The sequence below is a fragment of the Aureobasidium subglaciale genome (assembly GCF_000721755.1).
Source record: "Aureobasidium subglaciale EXF-2481 unplaced genomic scaffold scaffold_12, whole genome shotgun sequence".
Lineage (NCBI taxonomy): Eukaryota > Fungi > Ascomycota > Dothideomycetes > Dothideales > Saccotheciaceae > Aureobasidium > Aureobasidium subglaciale.
Genome location: NW_013566983.1, coordinates 159,439 through 176,536, shown reverse-complemented (window position 1 = coordinate 176,536; position 17,098 = coordinate 159,439). Strand labels below are relative to the sequence as shown.

General features: G+C 51.6%; 10 protein-coding genes across 10 annotated transcripts; 4 read left to right on the top strand and 6 right to left on the bottom strand.

The window, feature by feature from the left end:
• Positions 1–26: 26 nt before the first annotated feature.
• AUEXF2481DRAFT_5529 (uncharacterized protein) lies at positions 27–910 on the top strand (the record flags this gene model as incomplete). The annotated part of the gene is made up of 3 exons (XM_013487613.1): positions 27–308; positions 364–686; positions 736–910. 3 exons carry the CDS (start codon positions 27–29, stop codon positions 908–910), a joined length of 780 nt encoding a protein of 259 aa, XP_013343067.1.
• Positions 911–1,189: 279 nt separating this feature from the next.
• Positions 1,190–4,312, bottom strand: AUEXF2481DRAFT_40572 (uncharacterized protein). Its single transcript, XM_013487727.1, has 4 exons — positions 3,768–4,312; positions 3,454–3,708; positions 1,630–3,396; positions 1,190–1,576 (listed from the first exon to the last, which is right to left on the bottom strand). Exons 1-4 carry the CDS (start codon positions 3,865–3,867, stop codon positions 1,317–1,319), a joined length of 2,382 nt encoding a protein of 793 aa, XP_013343181.1. The 5' UTR covers positions 3,868–4,312; the 3' UTR covers positions 1,190–1,316.
• Positions 4,313–4,432: 120 nt separating this feature from the next.
• AUEXF2481DRAFT_40571 (uncharacterized protein) lies at positions 4,433–5,523 on the bottom strand. Its single transcript, XM_013487726.1, has 3 exons — positions 5,414–5,523; positions 5,219–5,358; positions 4,433–5,164 (listed from the first exon to the last, which is right to left on the bottom strand). The coding sequence occupies exons 1-3, from the start codon at positions 5,452–5,454 to the stop codon at positions 4,770–4,772; spliced, it is 576 nt and encodes a 191-aa protein (XP_013343180.1). The 5' UTR covers positions 5,455–5,523; the 3' UTR covers positions 4,433–4,769.
• AUEXF2481DRAFT_40570 (uncharacterized protein) lies at positions 5,510–5,769 on the top strand (the record flags this gene model as incomplete). Its single annotated transcript, XM_013487725.1, has 1 exon — positions 5,510–5,769. A coding segment is annotated over one exon (194 nt), but the record flags the coding sequence as incomplete, so codon positions are not given.
• Positions 5,688–9,227, bottom strand: AUEXF2481DRAFT_40568 (carbohydrate-binding module family 32 protein). The gene is made up of 4 exons (XM_013487724.1): positions 9,019–9,227; positions 7,496–8,964; positions 7,155–7,444; positions 5,688–7,096 (listed from the first exon to the last, which is right to left on the bottom strand). The coding sequence occupies exons 1-4, from the start codon at positions 9,195–9,197 to the stop codon at positions 5,804–5,806; spliced, it is 3,231 nt and encodes a 1,076-aa protein (XP_013343178.1). The 5' UTR covers positions 9,198–9,227; the 3' UTR covers positions 5,688–5,803.
• Positions 9,228–9,566: 339 nt separating this feature from the next.
• AUEXF2481DRAFT_5526 (uncharacterized protein) lies at positions 9,567–10,451 on the bottom strand (the record flags this gene model as incomplete). The annotated part of the gene is made up of 1 exon (XM_013487612.1): positions 9,567–10,451. One exon carries the CDS (start codon positions 10,449–10,451, stop codon positions 9,567–9,569), a length of 885 nt encoding a protein of 294 aa, XP_013343066.1.
• A 562-nt stretch (positions 10,452–11,013) lies between these two features.
• AUEXF2481DRAFT_5525 (uncharacterized protein) lies at positions 11,014–12,905 on the top strand (the record flags this gene model as incomplete). Its single annotated transcript, XM_013487611.1, has 4 exons — positions 11,014–11,088; positions 11,138–11,333; positions 11,390–11,889; positions 11,940–12,905. The coding sequence occupies 4 exons, from the start codon at positions 11,014–11,016 to the stop codon at positions 12,903–12,905; spliced, it is 1,737 nt and encodes a 578-aa protein (XP_013343065.1).
• A 305-nt stretch (positions 12,906–13,210) lies between these two features.
• AUEXF2481DRAFT_80308 (uncharacterized protein) lies at positions 13,211–14,425 on the bottom strand (the record flags this gene model as incomplete). Its single annotated transcript, XM_013487825.1, has 1 exon — positions 13,211–14,425. The coding sequence occupies one exon, from the start codon at positions 14,423–14,425 to the stop codon at positions 13,211–13,213; it is 1,215 nt and encodes a 404-aa protein (XP_013343279.1).
• A 169-nt stretch (positions 14,426–14,594) lies between these two features.
• On the top strand, positions 14,595–15,903 carry AUEXF2481DRAFT_40564 (uncharacterized protein). The gene is made up of 5 exons (XM_013487723.1): positions 14,595–14,823; positions 14,874–14,913; positions 14,970–15,094; positions 15,157–15,653; positions 15,706–15,903. The coding sequence occupies exons 1-5, from the start codon at positions 14,621–14,623 to the stop codon at positions 15,735–15,737; spliced, it is 897 nt and encodes a 298-aa protein (XP_013343177.1). The 5' UTR covers positions 14,595–14,620; the 3' UTR covers positions 15,738–15,903.
• On the bottom strand, positions 15,858–17,066 carry AUEXF2481DRAFT_98221 (uncharacterized protein). The gene is made up of 4 exons (XM_013487854.1): positions 16,948–17,066; positions 16,771–16,827; positions 16,093–16,696; positions 15,858–16,036 (listed from the first exon to the last, which is right to left on the bottom strand). Exons 1-4 carry the CDS (start codon positions 17,010–17,012, stop codon positions 15,995–15,997), a joined length of 768 nt encoding a protein of 255 aa, XP_013343308.1. The 5' UTR covers positions 17,013–17,066; the 3' UTR covers positions 15,858–15,994.
• Positions 17,067–17,098: the final 32 nt, after the last annotated feature.

Below are 17,098 nucleotides of genomic sequence, written 5' to 3'. Positions count from 1 at the left end.
GTGCTCTCTACTTGAAGTAGACAACCATGGCGGCAAACAGAAACCGCCGTCTTGCCAAAGAAATCCAGGACGTCCAAAAGGATACGCACTCCGGTGTCTCGCTCGAGCCGCTGAACAAGGCCCAAACCGGCTCCGACACTCTTGATGACTTGACACATTTCAAGGGTGTCTTCCGCGGTCCACCAGACACTCCCTATCATGGCGCCATCTACCATGTCGACATCAAAATCCCGAACGACTATCCCTTCCAGCCACCTGTCATGAAGTTTACCACAAAGATCTGGCACCCAAACATCTCCAGTGTGACCGTGTGTCAACCTGCCCGCATCTCACACCGCCACTTCTTGCTAACCCAGCACTCAGGGTGCCATCTGTCTCGATACCTTAGGCTCGGCCTGGTCTCCTGTCCTCACCCTCAAGTCCGCCCTCATCTCTCTCCAGTCACTACTATCTTCGCCCGAACCAAAAGATCCACAAGACGCCGAAGTTGCTCGCATGCTCATCACAAATCCAAAAGAGTTTGAACACGTCGCTCGTGAATGGGCAATCAAGTACGCCGGTGCTCCTGAAGCTTGTCCAGGCTCTGAAGGCACCGGCGCAGAGGGAAGTGGAGGTGTGACCGAGGAGTCCCTCAAGAACAAGGACGATCAGAGACGAGACAAGGCAGAAGCCGCAAAGCTTGCTCAGTACGCTTCTATACAAGTTCTGCTTGACTTCGGCTAACACGTGCTGCAGATATCACGGCTACAACAAATCTCTGGTAGATCGCTTCTCCGCCATGGGCTTCGATGTCCCAACCGTGGTTGCCGCCTTTGAGTTCACTGGTATTGACAAGAACGACGGCGAGGACTACGAGCTCGAAGAAGAGTACATGGGCGACATTACCGCAAGGCTGTTTGGCGAAGCGTGATTTCTTCTTGCTTTCCTCGATTTTTGTCTCTGGCCCCCTCCTTAACACACCATGTCATTGTGAAAAATGCAGGTTACGCGAAACACGACATTACGATACTGTACCATTCCGAGCATGGAGCACTGCTTTGGGCCCACTAGCTTTTTTCCCCTATCACTATCAAATAGGTACATATTCCTTCACAGATGGCAATTTCAAATCCTTATACGACCTCACCCTCTTTCCCGTTCACTGCAGAGATGAAGACTAGAAGAGAGAAAAAGAAACATGGTTCTGATAGCCCCATTAATGTACATGTTGATTCCTTCTAGCAAGGCCGTCGTTTCTTCTTGACATGTACTCCATATTCGGTTGATGGAGTTGGTCCTCTTGCGTTGATGATTCGCAAAGTAGATTTACGATGACGCTATCGCGCAAACACCTTTACCACTCCGTCGCCTCCTGCGCTGACAACGTATCTTCCGTCCTGGCTCCATACCACGCTGCAAACACCCTCGCCCCTCATGGGTCGATGCGACGTGATGTCCTGCGTGCACTGTCTCTTCTCAAGCGACCAGAATCGAATGGATGCGTCGTGACCTGCCGAAACCGCTTCCCGTCCATCCTTTGATAACGAGAGCGATGAGATGGCCGACGGGTGCGCAAGCATCGTGTAGGTACATTGCCCTAATATCGGTTAGCATGATTATCTCTACCATGTCATGGCAAAGAAGACTTACCGCTGTTGGCATCGAAGAACCTGATGTATCGGTCTTCGTGGCCACTGACAATCACACCTTCGACACCTTGAGCCGAGCCAGTCGGTCCAGCGCCAACAGACTCCTCCTGATCTGCCCTCTCCATATACGAGGATCCTGTTTCCAGGCCAAGAGAGGCACTGCTAGTGGCAACAACGGCGTTTATACTGGTAGCCAACGTTCCATCGTAAGTCTCATTACTGGCCATTCCAATAATCTCTTCGCCGGTCCGCGTGTCGAAGAGAAGGACGCTCGAATCGGTATATGAAACAACAAAATTCTCACCCGACGGACTAAGAGGAGAAATGCAAGTAGGTGTTGCCCCAGAAGCAGACTCGCGCTGAATGCTATGAACAAGCGTGTAATGGAAAGGTGTAGTCGTAGCCACGTTGGGCTGAGGAGAACTTGGATGGTTGCTGCCAGATGTGACGGAATGGCGACGGCTTCCACCACGTCGCGAACCTGCTTGTGGAGAGACCAGTTGAGGAGGAGCACTGACTGACCAGATTTTGACAGTGCCGTCTGCAGAACCCGTGGCAAGTAAGATGCGATCGGGACCACCAAAATTCGAGCTTTGAGAACCAAAGACAGACGCTACAGTGCCTGGTAACAGGCAGACGGTCCAGACGGCGTCCGTGTGGCCTTCCAAAGTAGCCTTCGGGTCAACTCGCCCACGTTCCCACACACGCACTGTGGCATCTTGACCACCCGAAAAGATCCAGCCATCTCCAGACACACGGCCACCGGTGGAGAAACTCGTCGAAGGACATGCGGCAAGAGAGGTGACGATTCCATCGTGACCGCGGTGAGTGAAGTAACAAGCAATATCCAGATCGTTAGTCGCAGGGTTCTGGAAATTGCTGTAGCTAGCGGGTATGATCCAGCGTTTAATAGTACCATCATCGCCGGCAGTGCAGATCTCAGGTTCTGATGGGCTGCCGCCGCCGGTAAAGATGACAGAGCGAACAACGTCAAGATGGCCACGCAGAGCAAATTTCACCTTGAACTGAGTAGGATCTGTCTTTGCAGGGAGTTCCGCACCACTGTCATGGAGATCATGAGAGCCAGAACTTCTTCTCCTGGCCATGCCCTGCGAGCCTGAGGATCTGCGACGGCCTGACCCAGTGCGGGGAGGCGATTTCGAGGGAGGATTTGCTGCACTTGGGAACAGATCGGTGTCCGGCCTTCGGGGAGGCTGAGGCAGATCGGCAGGAGATTGTTCGGGCTGGGGTTGTTGGTCATCGAAGTTCCAGCCATCGGCCGAAGAGTCCTGGGTAACGATGGATCGAGGAGCAGCATCCGGAGTCGGGGCAACAGGGCGGCCATAGGAGTCGTAATAATGTGTAACCTGCTCTACAGGCTCGTCCAGAGATATAGATTGAGCCTGTGGGGGTGGAGGCAGAGTCTGAGTAGGAGGTTGTGCGGGTGGCATGGACAGAGCAAGATGACGTTTCTGGTCCTCGGCAGAAAGATTGACCGGATGTTGCAATTGGACATGGCCGGAGGGAGGGTACGGCCTCTGAGCACGGCGCAGATAGAGATCATCAAGCGAGACCGGAGGATCCGGCAGACCAGTATACGGAGCTGCAGGGTTCTGCATAGACATGTGCGGCGGTGGAGGGTGCGGCGGAGGAGTCAGTAGATACTGCACTTCGTTAAGACAACGATCAAGGAACTTCTTCGACTTGTCCCGGTATTGCTGCTTGTCAGGCGTTGTATCGAGGAAGGAGTTGTGCACGTCGTGGGATGCTGAACATGACGGATTAGCTGGGAGAGTTTGAGCAAGTCGAGTGAGTATAGACTGACGTCTGGCAGAGTGCAAGGTAGCAGCGTCTGGCTGGAGGGGCGCATTGGGGTCGCTGCCCTTTTTCTTGCGTTCCTGCCTGAGTGCGCTCTCGAGCATGCGCACTTGTCGTTCGAGCTGCTCATTGATTCTCTTTGCATGGCGGCACTCGCCCTCGTGCTTTGCAATCTTTGCCTTCATCTCTGCTCGTTCGATATCCCATGCGTTTCGGGCTCGCTCGTGGTTGTGCCATTCGATCTGGAGGAAGCGCATAACGCCTTGTTTGCGAGTGTCAGCCGGGGCCTGGCAGGTCGTCGGCCGAGGAGCTTAGACATACCCTGTAGCGTGTACTCTGCACCTTGAGGGCCATGATGGTCATTTGCTTGGGCGGCATTTGCGGCGTTGTTGAGCATGCCGCCCGTTTGTTGGTATGCCATGGCGATCGGTCTCGTGCTGCGTCGAGCGCGCTCTCTGTCTTTCTCTCTCCGTCTCTCTCGTGGTCGCGCTCTCCTGCTCGGTCGGAAATACTCTTCAGCACGTCTGGAGCATTGGCAGGTTGGACTTGTTGCCTGGCGTTTGCCTTGGCTTAGCTCTCAGGTCGAGTCTTGATTTGTTGTGCAATGGCATCCATCACCCAAAGGTACTTAACACATGCTCCCCAAAGCACAGAGCACGCACGTCCACAAAGCACATCGGCTAAACTCCACCCTCCTCTCCGCAACAATTCACCCCCCCTAATTTCTTGTTTCTATCAAGCACGCTCTTATCGCATACCGTGCACGTCCAAATAGTGCAAGCATCCCGGATCTCAAATGGTACATGTCGTGCATCTCGCTCTTCTCTGTGACGAATGCGGCGACATCGAGCTGTAAAAAGGCACAGCGCTTTTCTAGCTCGAGAGAGCTAGTAAAAAGAGTCGATGAGACGAGCATCCCCGTAGACATCACTGTATTTCATGAAAAGCACTGTGCCTTCAGACAGTTGGAAGTGTGACGACTGCAGCGCATAGGGAGGATGAGATGTTGCAAGCATCCTCCCAGTTCTGTAACATTCGCTCTCCTCGTCATGATGTGCGGCAGCATTGAGCTGCGAAAAGACACAGTTAGTTTTCAGATCGAGGGAGCCAGCGAAGGAGTCGATGAGACGAATTGTCTCCGTGGACATCACTGCAACCCCTGAAAAGTGTTGGGCCTTCAGACAGCTAGATGTGTAACATAGTTCAGCGCACGAGGGAGACGCTCGTTGTTCGTTTGAACGTGAATAACCATCAATGCCTTGATTGACCACTTTTCTACCTAAACGTACATTTACGACTATGTGCAGTCTTTTGTGATGCTCTCTACTCCTCCTTAGCACCACCACGGCCGGCCTTCTCGGCAGCCTCGATGCTCTTCTTGTCGGTCTTGATATCACCAGCACCTTGCATTCCCATGAAACCACCAGCTGCCTTCCAGGGTCTCTTGAGCTCGCCGACGGCAGGCTGTCCGAACAAGTGGACCTTGATCAGGTTACCCTCGAAGGCGCCCTTGAGAGGAATTATGGACTGGATGAGAAGAGGGTTGGTGTACTGGAAGTAAAGGTGCATGACAGCCATCATGCCAACACCCATGACCTGGCTCTTGAACAGGCCACGAACCTGCTGAGTGTCGTAGGCGTGGACGGTGGTGGTGACGGGCTTGGGCTCCTCGGTCGATCCCATGGGTGCGGGCTCGACGTACTTGATAACGGTAAGATCTGCCAGTCGGGTTAGCTCGCTTCTTGCTGTCGCCAGGTCCACTCGCGACTCACCCTTCTTCTTGTTGATCTGTGCCTGGACGTAGAGGTAGATGCCGGCAATGATAAGGTTGGATACGATGTACAATGCGCGAACTCCCATCAAGACGTTGGGGTCCTCGAAAGGCACTTTCTTGGAAACCTGCATCATGAACCTGTCACCGAGTCAGTGTCGCGTCCAGATGCATCACAGACGTGTCGCGTGCGTACAAGATGATGACCAGGTTGGTCACTTGAGGGTTAAGAGCCATCTTGTCGGTGTTCTTGCGGTGTTGCAGTTTGACGGATTGGCAGTGATCGGTTGGTAGATGGAGGGCTGGGGAAGAAAGAGCGATGGCGGATTCCTTATGAACACGTCGGTTCTTGCCGCTTTCGTGGTTAGTGGGGCTGGACCCTATCCAATTTCTGGCCCGCCTTCCAAGCACTTCTATCTGCCTCTCTTTCGTGTTATAGCCATAGAAGGTCAACATCACTTGTTTTCATATCCACGTTTCGTCTAAGCAAGATTTCTGTTACTACCTCAACAGTTGACTATGAACATTGCCTGCCCTCCCCTTCACGTCCAAGTAAGTGATGCTCAGAACAGTTCCTGCCAGATCATCACAGGACCATCACCATCACCATCACGACGCCAACTACCAGTGACCAGTATTCTGAACTGCTAACAGTCTTGAACCCTGTGTTTGATGCGAGAAGAGTTGGGGAGCTTGGGGTTCTTGTGGCTGTAATGGAAGCTGTCGCTAGCGAGCTCACTGCACCCCTTGTTGAGCTTGGTGTAATAATGCTGGTGGTTGTGTTTGACGACGATGTTCCATTAAAACCAACACCGCTTCCAACAACACTTACCCCATCGGCACCCAACAGATTGAACTCGGCTACTGTAGCGCCCAACTCGTCTCCTGTCGCCCGACACCCACTGATCTCGAGTGTGACATATTGACCAGACCAGATGGGGGTGGAGAAGCTGAAGTACGACATGTTGCCCACGTACTCCTGAACAACGTCGTTGGTAGCAGCATTGTATGGCATCGAGATCTCAATGTCAGAGAAGGTTGCTGTTGTGATCTCTGTGGAGCTGCTGTTGGACACACTCGTCGAGTTGTAGACGAGGACGCGAGCCCCAGTTGGTGGGCGGCTACCCCAATCAAACGATACACCAGTCAATGGCTGATAATCTACATCCCGCATGTCAACTGTCAGAGATGCAGGCTGACGACTGCTGGGCTGCCAACGAGTACTGGCCGCTCCATCGACAGCTGCGAGTGGGAATTGTCCTGGTTGGAACGTTCCTTCCGAAGTAACCGGCAAGCACTGGACAAGGTTCCCTGCCGTGTTGAGGTTGTCGAAGTATACACGGTTCTCAATTGTAATTGTTTGTCCGAGTGCGATGCTGATGTTGCGGCCTTCATCGAGAGAGAAGCCGATAGCAATTGGCATCGACTGGTTCGTGTAGATGTCGCTACTGTTTGGTGGTAGAGATGCCGATACATCTGTTCGAGTTATGTTCGTGTGCGTGTTGTTCATCGTCGCCTTTATTCCTGCTCCGCCGAAGATGATAGTTCGGAGACTGACATAAGGAATCTGAGGAGGTAAAGCTGGCTGAAGGATGAGTTGCTCTTCTACCACTCGAGCACCTAGCCAGCCCATAGGTCCAACCTGATGCCATCCACCTGCTCCAGTCATGAAAGGAAATGCTGGGTTCGTGCCGCCGTTGGTGGTGAAATTGTCAACCTGTTGTTCAGAGAATTGGTACCAGGGCGCACGTGTGTATGCTTTGAATCCGTTCAGAGCGTAAGTAAACGAAGAGCATCCCGCTGGAGAGAGAGCATTGGCTGATATTGAGTACAGACTGTACGTCATCGCAGGTCCATCGGGGGACTGCTTTACAGCGTACTGTTTCTTGTTAGTCTCTTCCCAGCTTATGCGCCACGTAGGGAGAAAGGTTACTCACGTAGTCTAAGGAGGCAAGCTTGTCTTCCCTGGTGTAATTCTCGGAGCTATAGTCCAGAGGGTAGTTGATCAGATCAACGTCGTCTTGTTTGATGACCGCTGTATTGTTCGCACCACGGAACTCTGTCAGCAGACCAGATGGTGCGAAAGGCAAGGCTACATTCCCAGCAATCGATGACCAGTTGGCTTCAAGATCCAGCGAGAACTCTTCAGAATATCCTTGGGTCCACTCAATTATCTTGGCGACCGAAGCAAGTGTGTAAGCACCGTCAGGAACCTGGTTTGCGTACTCTGTAGATACGTTAGCTCGTCATCGCATACACAGCCCAAACTGACACCTACCATCTGGATCAGTTAGATTGGCGATAGAATAGCCATCAACCGTCTGGTTGTATTCGACAAGCTCAGAGAACATTTGGACAATTGCATCATTGACGGGGATTGCCTGGTTCTTGAACCAACTGTCGTCTCCGGTAACTCTCCAGTACAGCAAGTTGTTCAGGAAGATATCACTGTTCAGATGGTACTGATAATCAACACAAGGTCCTGTACCAGTGCAGTTACCGTAGCGACCACTCGTCCAAGGATAAATTATTGCCTCGCTTGAGAAGTCGTTCTCTTGAGCGTTGATAGCTGCTTGCGGCGATAGCATCACACGGTATTTTGGGATTTGGGCGGCAAATTTGGGGTGCGACACGGAAACACCTGGTGACATGAAGATATCGGCATCCCAGAAGACGAGTCCGGCATAAGAATCCGAGCCAAGTCCTCCCACACTGATGGACCAGTGATTGAGATCACTGCCATCTTCAGGGAGGAGATTCTGTAGGAGGTAATGAACATTCGCCTTGGAGATGATCTGCATGTCGACCACGTTCTGATCATCTGGAAGGGAGCCGTCGGGAAGAGTATAGTCATCAACCATATCGTCTGTGAGTATCTCGGCCCATGCTTGCGAGCTACCTCTGAACAGCTCGTCAAAACCAGTCTCAGCAGCACTCAGCGATGCATTCTGAGCAACAGATTGGGGGTTGCTAAACCCATCAGAAGATGCAATACCAACAAATTTCGAAACGGTCACCGTAGTGCCAGCTTCCAGAGCAACATTCCAAGACTGACCAATGGTACTATCATTGGATGGGAGATAGAAGTTGGAAGAAGCGTTCAAACGAGACGCTACATCAAGGCCTTGTCCCTCTACGGTTGAGAAGATCCACGCTGTGATGTTTCCCAGCCAGTGCGGCGATACTGCAGAATATATAGTACTAGAGTTGTCGATTGTGCCCGTGGCGTGAGGATCTGATCGAACAGCGCCTCTTCCATCAATCAAGTCGGTAATCGTAACGTTGATGGAGGATGAAGATGTCATGGACAACCTGATCGCAGCTACGTTAGGCTGAGATCGGTCCATGAACATCTCATACGAGATGGACAAGTTGGTGCTCGAGCTTGGGGACCATGTGTAGTTCCACGTCTGTAGTCCGTTCTTCAGCGATCTGGTGGACTCGAAATTGGAGATGGTGGAGCTATTCACGGATGCATTCAGAATAGAGCCCTCGACTTCGAGGATGAGGTTCGGCCAGTTCGGTATGCCCGCAATCACACTCTCTCCGCCATTGAGAAGTAACTCTGGAAAATTCGTTCTTGTGGTGTTCTTCTGAGAATTGAAGAAGCCTGAAACAGTGCAGAAGGCTTGTCTGGGATTGTCCAAAGGCCAGCCGTTGATGGGAAGGTTGCCGCCATCGGGGTTCGTCAAGTTGACGTCTGCCTCAAAGAACGGGCCAGCAGCGGCGAGTGCGCAACCTATGTATCTGGACTCAAATCAGACATGGTTCACTCCATTCGCGATAATATGATCGACATACCCATTACCCATCGGCGCACGTGACTGATACTGGCCTTGCAGCAGGCTATCTGTCTTCAACTCCCACAAATCATTGTCCCAGGTGGTGAAAGTCGAAGGAATGGAGAAATCAGCATATTGCGCCGAGCAGTATGGCAGGACAGCTAGCAAGCCAGGTAGCCAAGCATGTAACCTGGCCATTTTGAAGAAAGAATGTGATGGTTCAGAGAGTTTCGAGACAGGCCGTTCTTATATCGAGACATTCATGCATCCATTGTGCCAATCGATTGCGGGGTACGTCATGGGCCGCTTGGCTCTCCAGAGAACGGAACGACGATGTGGAGAAAGAACACCCGTTTGCTGTCTCGGTTGGCCTGAGCTTTACAAACTCTCACCCTCGTATCCTTGCCAGGGACATCGGCATTCCCGGCATCGGAGCCAAATCACACGATATGTACTGTACAGCCGATCCCGACAGGAATCAGATCAGTGTCGCGAGTTCTGCAAGCCACATTTCTGGCAGGATGTCATGGATGGAGCATGAGCAGGCGACCAGTCCGTGTCAACCCCTCACTCGTCGAACGGCTGGGAGAAGCTTAGAACCTGGTCTGAGCCCATCACAACCAGCCTGTTCCTCATGTCGTCCGCCAAAGCAGAGGCTTGTTGACCGTCCGCTTCACCTTGTATACCGCTGAAGTCACAGCGTCCGACCCAAGTCCCCACGCCATGTTGTAAGACGTTACGCGCTCTAGCAGGATCGGCCCCTGCGATACCCATGGATCCATGAAGAGTCATTCGTTCTGCTGAGCTACGATACACGCCGCGGTGCAGGATGTTGTTGTTGTAGAATATGATATCTCCAGGGTTCATCTTCACAGCCTTTTGCCCTGGCATTTCGTCTTCGAAGGGGTCCGCACACCGTTCTTCTTCTGTCCTTGCACGCAGATGTGAGCCCGGAACCACAATCAAAGATTCATCAGGATATAGAGCCAAGTTCCATTGAGCGTGAAGCATAGGCTCTCGCAGGCGGTCCAGCTCTTCTTGAGCCGACACTTCCGGGCCTATATCGTCTCGATGCCATCGAAGAGCGAAGTCTACATCAGGTCGAACCAAAAGATTGTATAACTCAAGCACCAGATCGTTAGCACAGCATTGGAGGAGATCTGTCACAGCCGCAATGATGTAGGGCGCGAAGTACGAGGCGGCAAATGTATCGTGATGAGGGAGGTCTGGATGCATGAGATGTTGCACGCCCCATATGCCGTTCGAGACGTCCGAGTTCCAAGGTGGAAACTGCTTTGGAAGAGTCCTGACAAAAGGCCACTTGCCTGCACGTCCCAAGTGAGCGACATCTTGACAAGCAGTCCTCAAGGCATCAATCTCATCTTGCGAGAGGGCCGACGGGATCCTGACGAAGCCGTCTCGTTCTAGATGATCACGCAAGTCTGATGGCATTGCATAAAGTAAAGGGTCATGAAACCGAGTTTGGGATAAAAGCCGCGGAAGTTAGTACAAGGTGCAGGACTGAGGTGAACTCAAGGTCACCTGAACCTATAGCTATTTATGTTGAGAATCTTCTTGTCGGCCAATGTCCCTCGCCGAAGCTAGCGTTTCGAACTTGTTATCTTCGAATGATCATCTGCATAACATTTTTCAGAGATGTACAGTCAGATAGACAACCTCCATCTAGTGTTCATTTATACAGATAATACAGCCAGCAGGTTCTTGATCGCCGAGTGGATCACAGACTTATTGAGTATATACTAGAAGAGAGACAGGGTGTGACCACCAACCAGCCCCAAGGGAAGCTTCGACCGTCATACTCCTTGATTCGCGATTGCGACACAACAAAGATCATACCTTGCGCCTCGACCACTTCCCAAACGTCCGACAACGCCTTACTGCTCTTCGGGAGACCTCTTTATTATATATCCGATACCACTCCCATATCTGAGCTGCTGGCGGCTCCGTAGCAGTCATGGACGCGTTTCAAGCGATCTCTGGCTACGTTACCAAGATGGTATCGACCGGAGATGGCGCCACTGGCTCGAATGCCGCCAAAATGAAGATACTGCTTCTGGACAACGATACTGTTAGTAACTCACATGTTTCCGACCATCAGTGACTGATGTTTGCCCCAGGTCTCGGTCGTCTCATCAGCAACGACACAATCAGCTCTCCTAAACCACCAAGTCTATCTGACCGATCGCCTCGACAACCAGAACAGAGAGAAGATGCGCCATCTTCGCTGCCTTTGTTTTGTGCGTCCATCTCCTGACACTATCCAATTCTTGATAGACGAGTTCCGCGAACCAAGATACGGCGAATACCACATCTGTATGCTCGGCCTTCCTCAGCTGCATGGAATGATCTTCTGACTGATACAAGGCCAGACTTTAGCAACATAGTCAAAAAGTCGTCTCTCGAACGTCTTGCCGAAGCAGATGACCACGAGGTTGTAAAAGCTGTCCATGAATGTTTCGCCGACTACTTGGTTGTCAATCCAGACCTTACCTCACTCGCCCTCGAACACCGCCTCTGGAGCTCAAGTCCCGACATGTGGAACCAAGATTCCCTCGCAAGAGCCACAGATGGTGTCATTGCTCTGCTGTTGTCGCTCAAGAAGCGACCCATGATTCGATTCCAGAAGAACAGTCTACTTGCGAAAAAGCTAGCGACAGAAGTCCGCTACCAGATGACTCAAGAAGAACAGCTTTTCGACTTTCGAAAGACTGATACAGCCCCTATACTCCTGATCGTTGATCGAAGAGACGACCCTGTCACTCCATTGTTGACTCAATGGACATATCAAGCAATGGTGCACGAGCTTCTGGGTATAAAGAATGGTAGAGTGGACCTCAGTCATGTACCGGACGTTCGACCAGAATTCAAGGTGTGTATTTTCACTCAATATCATACTGATGAACTTGCTGAACTTCTTAGGAAATCTTCATCAGCCAAGACCAAGATCCGTTCTTCAAGAAGAACATGTACCTCAATTTCGGTGATCTCGGTCAGAATGCCAAAGACTACGTAGAACAATTCGCCTCGAAGCAGCAATCTAGTCACAAGCTTGAGTCTATCGAGGATATGAAGCGTTTCGTCGAGGATTATCCAGAGTTCCGCCGCCTTTCTGGAAACGTGACGAAGCATGTGACTCTGGTGACAGAGCTCAGTCGCAGAGTTGGGGAGGAGAACTTGCTGGACATCAGCGAGCTGGAACAAAGTCTTGCCTGTAACGAGAACCACTCGAACGATTTGAAGACCCTGCAGCGACTCATCCAGAATCCGAAAACACCTCCTGATAACAAGCTACGTTTGGTGGCAATTTACGCCCTTCGATATGCTTCTCACCCTTCAAATTCGACACCAGCGCTTATGGACCTTCTTGCGGTCGCTGGAGGCCTCTCTCGCCATCGGATCAACCTGATTCCCAAGCTTCTCACATATGCGCATTCCTTGCAGTCGTTACCACAGACTGGCGTCATTCCGGATCTTTTCCAGCCTTCCTCCATATTCCAGGGCGCCAGGGAGCGTTTCAACAGAGGTCTTGGTGGCGTAGAGAATGTATACACACAACACTCGCCACGCCTGGAGACGACGTTACAGGATCTGATAAAGGGCCGTCTCCGTGACAACCAGTATCCTTTCGTTGAAGGTGGAGGCACTACAAGGGATAAGCCTCAGGACGTCATCGTGTTCATGATTGGTGGTGCAACCTATGAAGAGGCCAGAATGGTCGCACAGGTCAATGCCAGTAGCCCTGGTGTGAGGGTGGTGCTGGGTGGAACTTCGATACACAACAGTGGGAGCTTCTTGGACGAAGTCGAAGGAGCGGTCGACAGTTGGCCAGAGGCACCACCGACTAGTGCGGCAGGCAGATTGAGAAAGGAAGTAGGCAGGGTTTGATAAGCCACGTTACGGAGACCTAATACAACAAAGTTCAATCACGCAGAAACACATCAGGTCGACCTTGTTCGGTGACTGCTGACGACATGCCCAGCGATACTTGTGATTACTGGCGTTGAGATCTGCGATGACCAGAAACCAGAAGATTTCTTCTCAGACCAACTTTCGTAGATATACGCGTGACTGGAGCTCGAAGCAAGTACCGGTCGTGCTGCTGAATGTTGCTCACCTCAACTTGATTGTTGCCTGAAATGGGGGGAGTTATGCAGATATAGAAATGTTAACTCTAATGCCACGCACAGCTTCTACTTCTGCTTGGTGTTGGTGTCGAGATCTTTGGCGGCAGCCTCCAACCTCCTCTGCTCTCGCAAAGCGCTGAGCTTATTAGTAGCTTCCTCGACAATGTCCTTGCTTTTCACCATGGCGTCCATAGCGGCGCGGTTTCCTGCCTCGACCTTGTTCTGGCCTTCACCAGAGCCTAGGAGCTGTTTTTCGTAGCCCCAGCCTGTCAGGAAAAGACTAACAAAGTACCTTTGAATGTGTTTGGTCTGCTCCATCGGTCGATTCTCGAGATACTCAAGTTTGACATCCCTGCCAACGATCCTTTGTTGAAGCTCCTGTTTAGCGTTTTGGTTGTACTCGTTGAATGTGGCACCACCATCCGAACTTATCGGACCAAATTCTCTGAGTAAGATGGGTGCCCAGAGCTCAGTGAGCCAAGTCTCTGCACGCTTGAACCCGTCCACTGGATCAGAAAGGATCACAGCGGCCACGTAGGCCTCGAAAACATCTGCTAGAATCTTTCCGGAGGCCTTTGCGAGTTCTCGCTCACCTTCTCCGGCTTTGAGACGGTCTTGGAAGTTGTAGGCCATGCCGAAGTGAGTTAGTGTGTCGTTTTTGACCAGACGCTCGCGTATTTGTGCTTGACGACCTGCGGCAAGGTGAGGGTAGCGGGAAAAGATGAGGCGAGTGGCAATGACCTCCAGGTAGGCATCTCCGAGAAACTCCAGACGCTCATATGTCATATCGCCAACTGCCGAGGTACGATCATGCTGACTGCTAGACTTGTGCACAAAGGGCGCTCGAGAATAAGGACCATCGGGGACTTGAGGGAGTGCAGGCAGAGACAATTTCTGACATGTGGTGGAGATTGATACAGCCGGATTCTGAGAGCTGACTTCTGAGCCTGTGATGGTGGGAGATTGGAACAAGTCTAGTGATGCAGTGGCTGTATTGATAGAGGAGAGTGATTTCGACAATTTGACCGCACTCTCGTAGGCCTCATGACCGAGGAGTTTTCTCGTGGAATCTCGATGGTTGACCAAAGTCTTGAGCAGTGACTCTAGATGTTTCGTAGGATCAGGTAGAGGACCGGTTTGCTGATGTGATTGTGATGAGTTCTTGGGGTGTCGCGGCTGAAGATGCAGGTTTCGTGGCCGGTAGTCCGAGTGACCATCATTTCCATAGCTTCTCTGCCTCTTTGAGGAGGAATAATCGTCGTTCGGGTATTCTCGCTTCATATTATTGATAACTTTGTTCGAAATGGTTGTCGATAAAAGTTGCATCAGCATTTGAAAAGAAACACAATCATCATGACGATCAAGCGGTCTAAGCTTCGGCTCGGCCCGCGGAGAGCCTCCTAACCCTAACATCCGAAACAATTTCCGTCAGCAATTGTTCAAGGTCGGTCACGATGTGACTTGTACCATTCAAAGATGCTGGCAACAAGATTGTTTGCGGGATCGCGACTCGCATTCCAACCGCTCAGTACACGCGCCTTCTCGTCGAGCCCGACCAATGCCAACCTGAAGCTCGCCTACGACTTTTACGAGGCCGAGAAGCCTGACGCCAAAAAGGATCCGATTGTCTTCATCCATGGCCTCTTTGGCTCCAGGAAGAACAACCGGAGCATGAGCAAGTGAGAATACATCTTATTGCTGATAGGGTACAGTACTGACTATGGTACAGAGTGTTTGCTCGTGATCTCAACCGTCCCGTCTACGCCATTGTAACCTCGTCCTCTCGATACATCTGCGACCACCACCTCTGATAGTGCCTTCTCAGGACTTGCGCAACCACGGCGAATCGCCTCACGATCCAAGACACGACTACACTGCTCTCGCTGAGGATGTCGAAGGCTTCTTACAAGAGCACAAAATTGAGCGTCCTGCGCTGATCGGCCACTCCATGTACGTCTCCCACGATAGCCGACAATCTGGTATTGCAGAGAAAGAGGTTGACAATGGATAAGGGGCGCCAAAACAGTCATGGCAGTCGCACTACGTGGCAAGGTGAAGATCTCGAGTTTGATCCCTGTCGACAATGCACCAGTCGACGCAGCCTTGAAGAGCGACTTTGGAAAGTACATCCAGGCCATGCGCAAGATCGAAGACGCAAACATACAGAAGCAGTCCGAGGCTGATGCCATCCTGGCCGAATTTGAACCGAATATTGGTGTGCGCCAGTTCCTCCTGACCAACCTCGCCCGTGGCAAGGACGGTATCCAGAGGTTTCGCATACCTGTCAAGTACCTAGCAAGCGCTCTCGATAACATGGCCGACTTCCCCTTCAAGGACCCTGAAGAGGCGCGATGGGAGGGTCCAACTCTGTTCGTTAGAGGAACAAAGAGCCATTATGTGGCAGACGAAACACTCCCAATCGTTGGGAGATTCTTTCCTACTTTCAAGGTCGCAGATGTTGATAGCGGACATTGGGTCATCAGCGAGAAGCCTCAAGAATTTAGAGACGGTAAGTCGCAGCAGTACATACGGGTACGTCATGGACTAACACATGTGATTAGCCGTGGTCGACTTCTTGCAAGACGCAGAATAGTATTGTATATAAAAGCTGAATCATATCAAGCTTGTTTCCAAATCAAATAAAGTCGTTCGAGCGGAAGTGTCGAGAAGATGTGTTGTGCGTGGTATCATAAAACTGAAATTGGAAAATTCGGAAGGCTTTTGACGATTCTTTTTTTGCCATGAAAAGTAGCTAACACGAAGATGCCTAAAGCATTCCTTTTCCACGTCGAACGCCGGCAACATCGTGTCAAGCAAACTCCAACCCATCTTGTTCCATTCATCAGATGCTTACACGCTCTCGAGGACGGTCTCCTTGAACTCACGCTCAACCTAGGTGAAGTCAGTATTAAATATAGAGAATGTGAATATTCCAGAATTGAACGCACCTTCTGGCCGGACTCGTCGGTGTTGGACTCGCCGTGGAGGTTAAGGAGAGCACCGAGGTCGAACTTGGGCGACTTGAGGAGCTTGACCTTGCGGACGTGGACGTTCTGGAGGGGGTAGATGCCCTGGGTGGACTTCTCGATCTCGCGGCCGATAACCTCGGGGATGAGCTTCTGGGTAAGCTGGGAGAGGGTGCAGCTGCTGGCCTCACGCTGCATGATGTCGGTCATCTTCTTGCGGATTTGTCTGATTTGCGAGCTGCGGGCGTATGTGGTCTTCTTGATCTGGTTGGGGCGTCTCTTGGTGAAGGCGATGCAGAACAGGCGGAGGAGGTAGTCGTCGGTGGTCTTGACGACAACGTTGGCCTCGATCAGGGACTGCCACTTGCGAACAAGCGAGCGGAGCTTGTCGGAAGTGAAGTCGAGACCGTGGAAGTTGGTCAGGCAGTTCTTGCCCTGAACCTCGTCGACTCTCAGACGGACCTTGCGGAAAGAGTGGTCTTCATCCTTCTGGAGATCGGCGAGCGAAACCTCGAAGATACGGCCCTTAAGAGCGTCGTTGGCGTTCTTGAGACCGGTGGTGCGGTTGACGAGGGTCTTGCCAACACTTAGGAAATGTTAGTAAAGACTTTTCTTTTCGTCCAGTGGCGGCCGGAAGTCGGATTGGCGATTTGAACGTACTCTCTGATGGCGAAGGTGGAAGGGGCCTTGAGGTTGTACCAGTCCTTCTTGGCGAAGCTATAGGCGCAGTCATGTCAGTCAAAGGTTCGTGTGTTGATATGCGCGCGCGGGTGTGTAGTGGTTGTTGTCGGCTTTGATTGTCGATGGTGTGTTGCGCAGCGATTCGTCTTCACTCACGGGTCGGTGCGCTTCTTCAAGCCCTTCTTGCCCTTGGACAATCTCTTGTTCTTGCCGACAGCCATGATTGTGTCTGTGGATGGATGTAAAAAAGGTCGTCACAAAGGAAGAAGATCAATCTCAGCCTGTCCAGCTGAACTTGGGGGTCTGC

Coding starts and splice junctions, on each gene's coding strand:
- AUEXF2481DRAFT_40572 (XM_013487727.1), bottom strand. CDS start 3,867: ATGGCATACCAACAAACGGGCGGCATGCTCAACAACGCCGCAAATGCC. Junction 3,397..3,453: donor TACCTTGCACTCTGCCAGAC/GTCAGTCTATAC, acceptor CGTCATGTTCAG/CATCCCACGACGTGCACAAC. Junction 1,577..1,629: donor GTTCTTCGATGCCAACAGCG/GTAAGTCTTCTT, acceptor AACCGATATTAG/GGCAATGTACCTACACGATG.
- AUEXF2481DRAFT_40571 (XM_013487726.1), bottom strand. CDS start 5,454: ATGGCTCTTAACCCTCAAGTGACCAACCTGGTCATCATCTT. Junction 5,359..5,413: donor ACCAACCTGGTCATCATCTT/GTACGCACGCGA, acceptor ACTCGGTGACAG/GTTCATGATGCAGGTTTCCA. Junction 5,165..5,218: donor ACAGATCAACAAGAAGAAGG/GTGAGTCGCGAG, acceptor CCCGACTGGCAG/ATCTTACCGTTATCAAGTAC.
- AUEXF2481DRAFT_40568 (XM_013487724.1), bottom strand. CDS start 9,197: ATGGCCAGGTTACATGCTTGGCTACCTGGCTTGCTAGCTGTCCTGCCA. Junction 7,445..7,495: donor CAATCTAACTGATCCAGATG/GTAGGTGTCAGT, acceptor ACGTATCTACAG/AGTACGCAAACCAGGTTCCT. Junction 7,097..7,154: donor AGCTTGCCTCCTTAGACTAC/GTGAGTAACCTT, acceptor AACAAGAAACAG/TACGCTGTAAAGCAGTCCCC.
- AUEXF2481DRAFT_40564 (XM_013487723.1), top strand. CDS start 14,621: ATGCTGGCAACAAGATTGTTTGCGGGATCGCGACTCGCATTCCAACCG. Junction 14,914..14,969: donor ACCGTCCCGTCTACGCCATT/GTAACCTCGTCC, acceptor GTGCCTTCTCAG/GACTTGCGCAACCACGGCGA. Junction 15,095..15,156: donor GCGCTGATCGGCCACTCCAT/GTACGTCTCCCA, acceptor ACAATGGATAAG/GGGCGCCAAAACAGTCATGG.
- AUEXF2481DRAFT_98221 (XM_013487854.1), bottom strand. CDS start 17,012: ATGGCTGTCGGCAAGAACAAGAGATTGTCCAAGGGCAAGAAGGGCTTG. Junction 16,828..16,947: donor TTGAAGAAGCGCACCGACCC/GTGAGTGAAGAC, acceptor CTGCGCCTATAG/CTTCGCCAAGAAGGACTGGT. Junction 16,697..16,770: donor TCCACCTTCGCCATCAGAGA/GTACGTTCAAAT, acceptor ACATTTCCTAAG/TGTTGGCAAGACCCTCGTCA.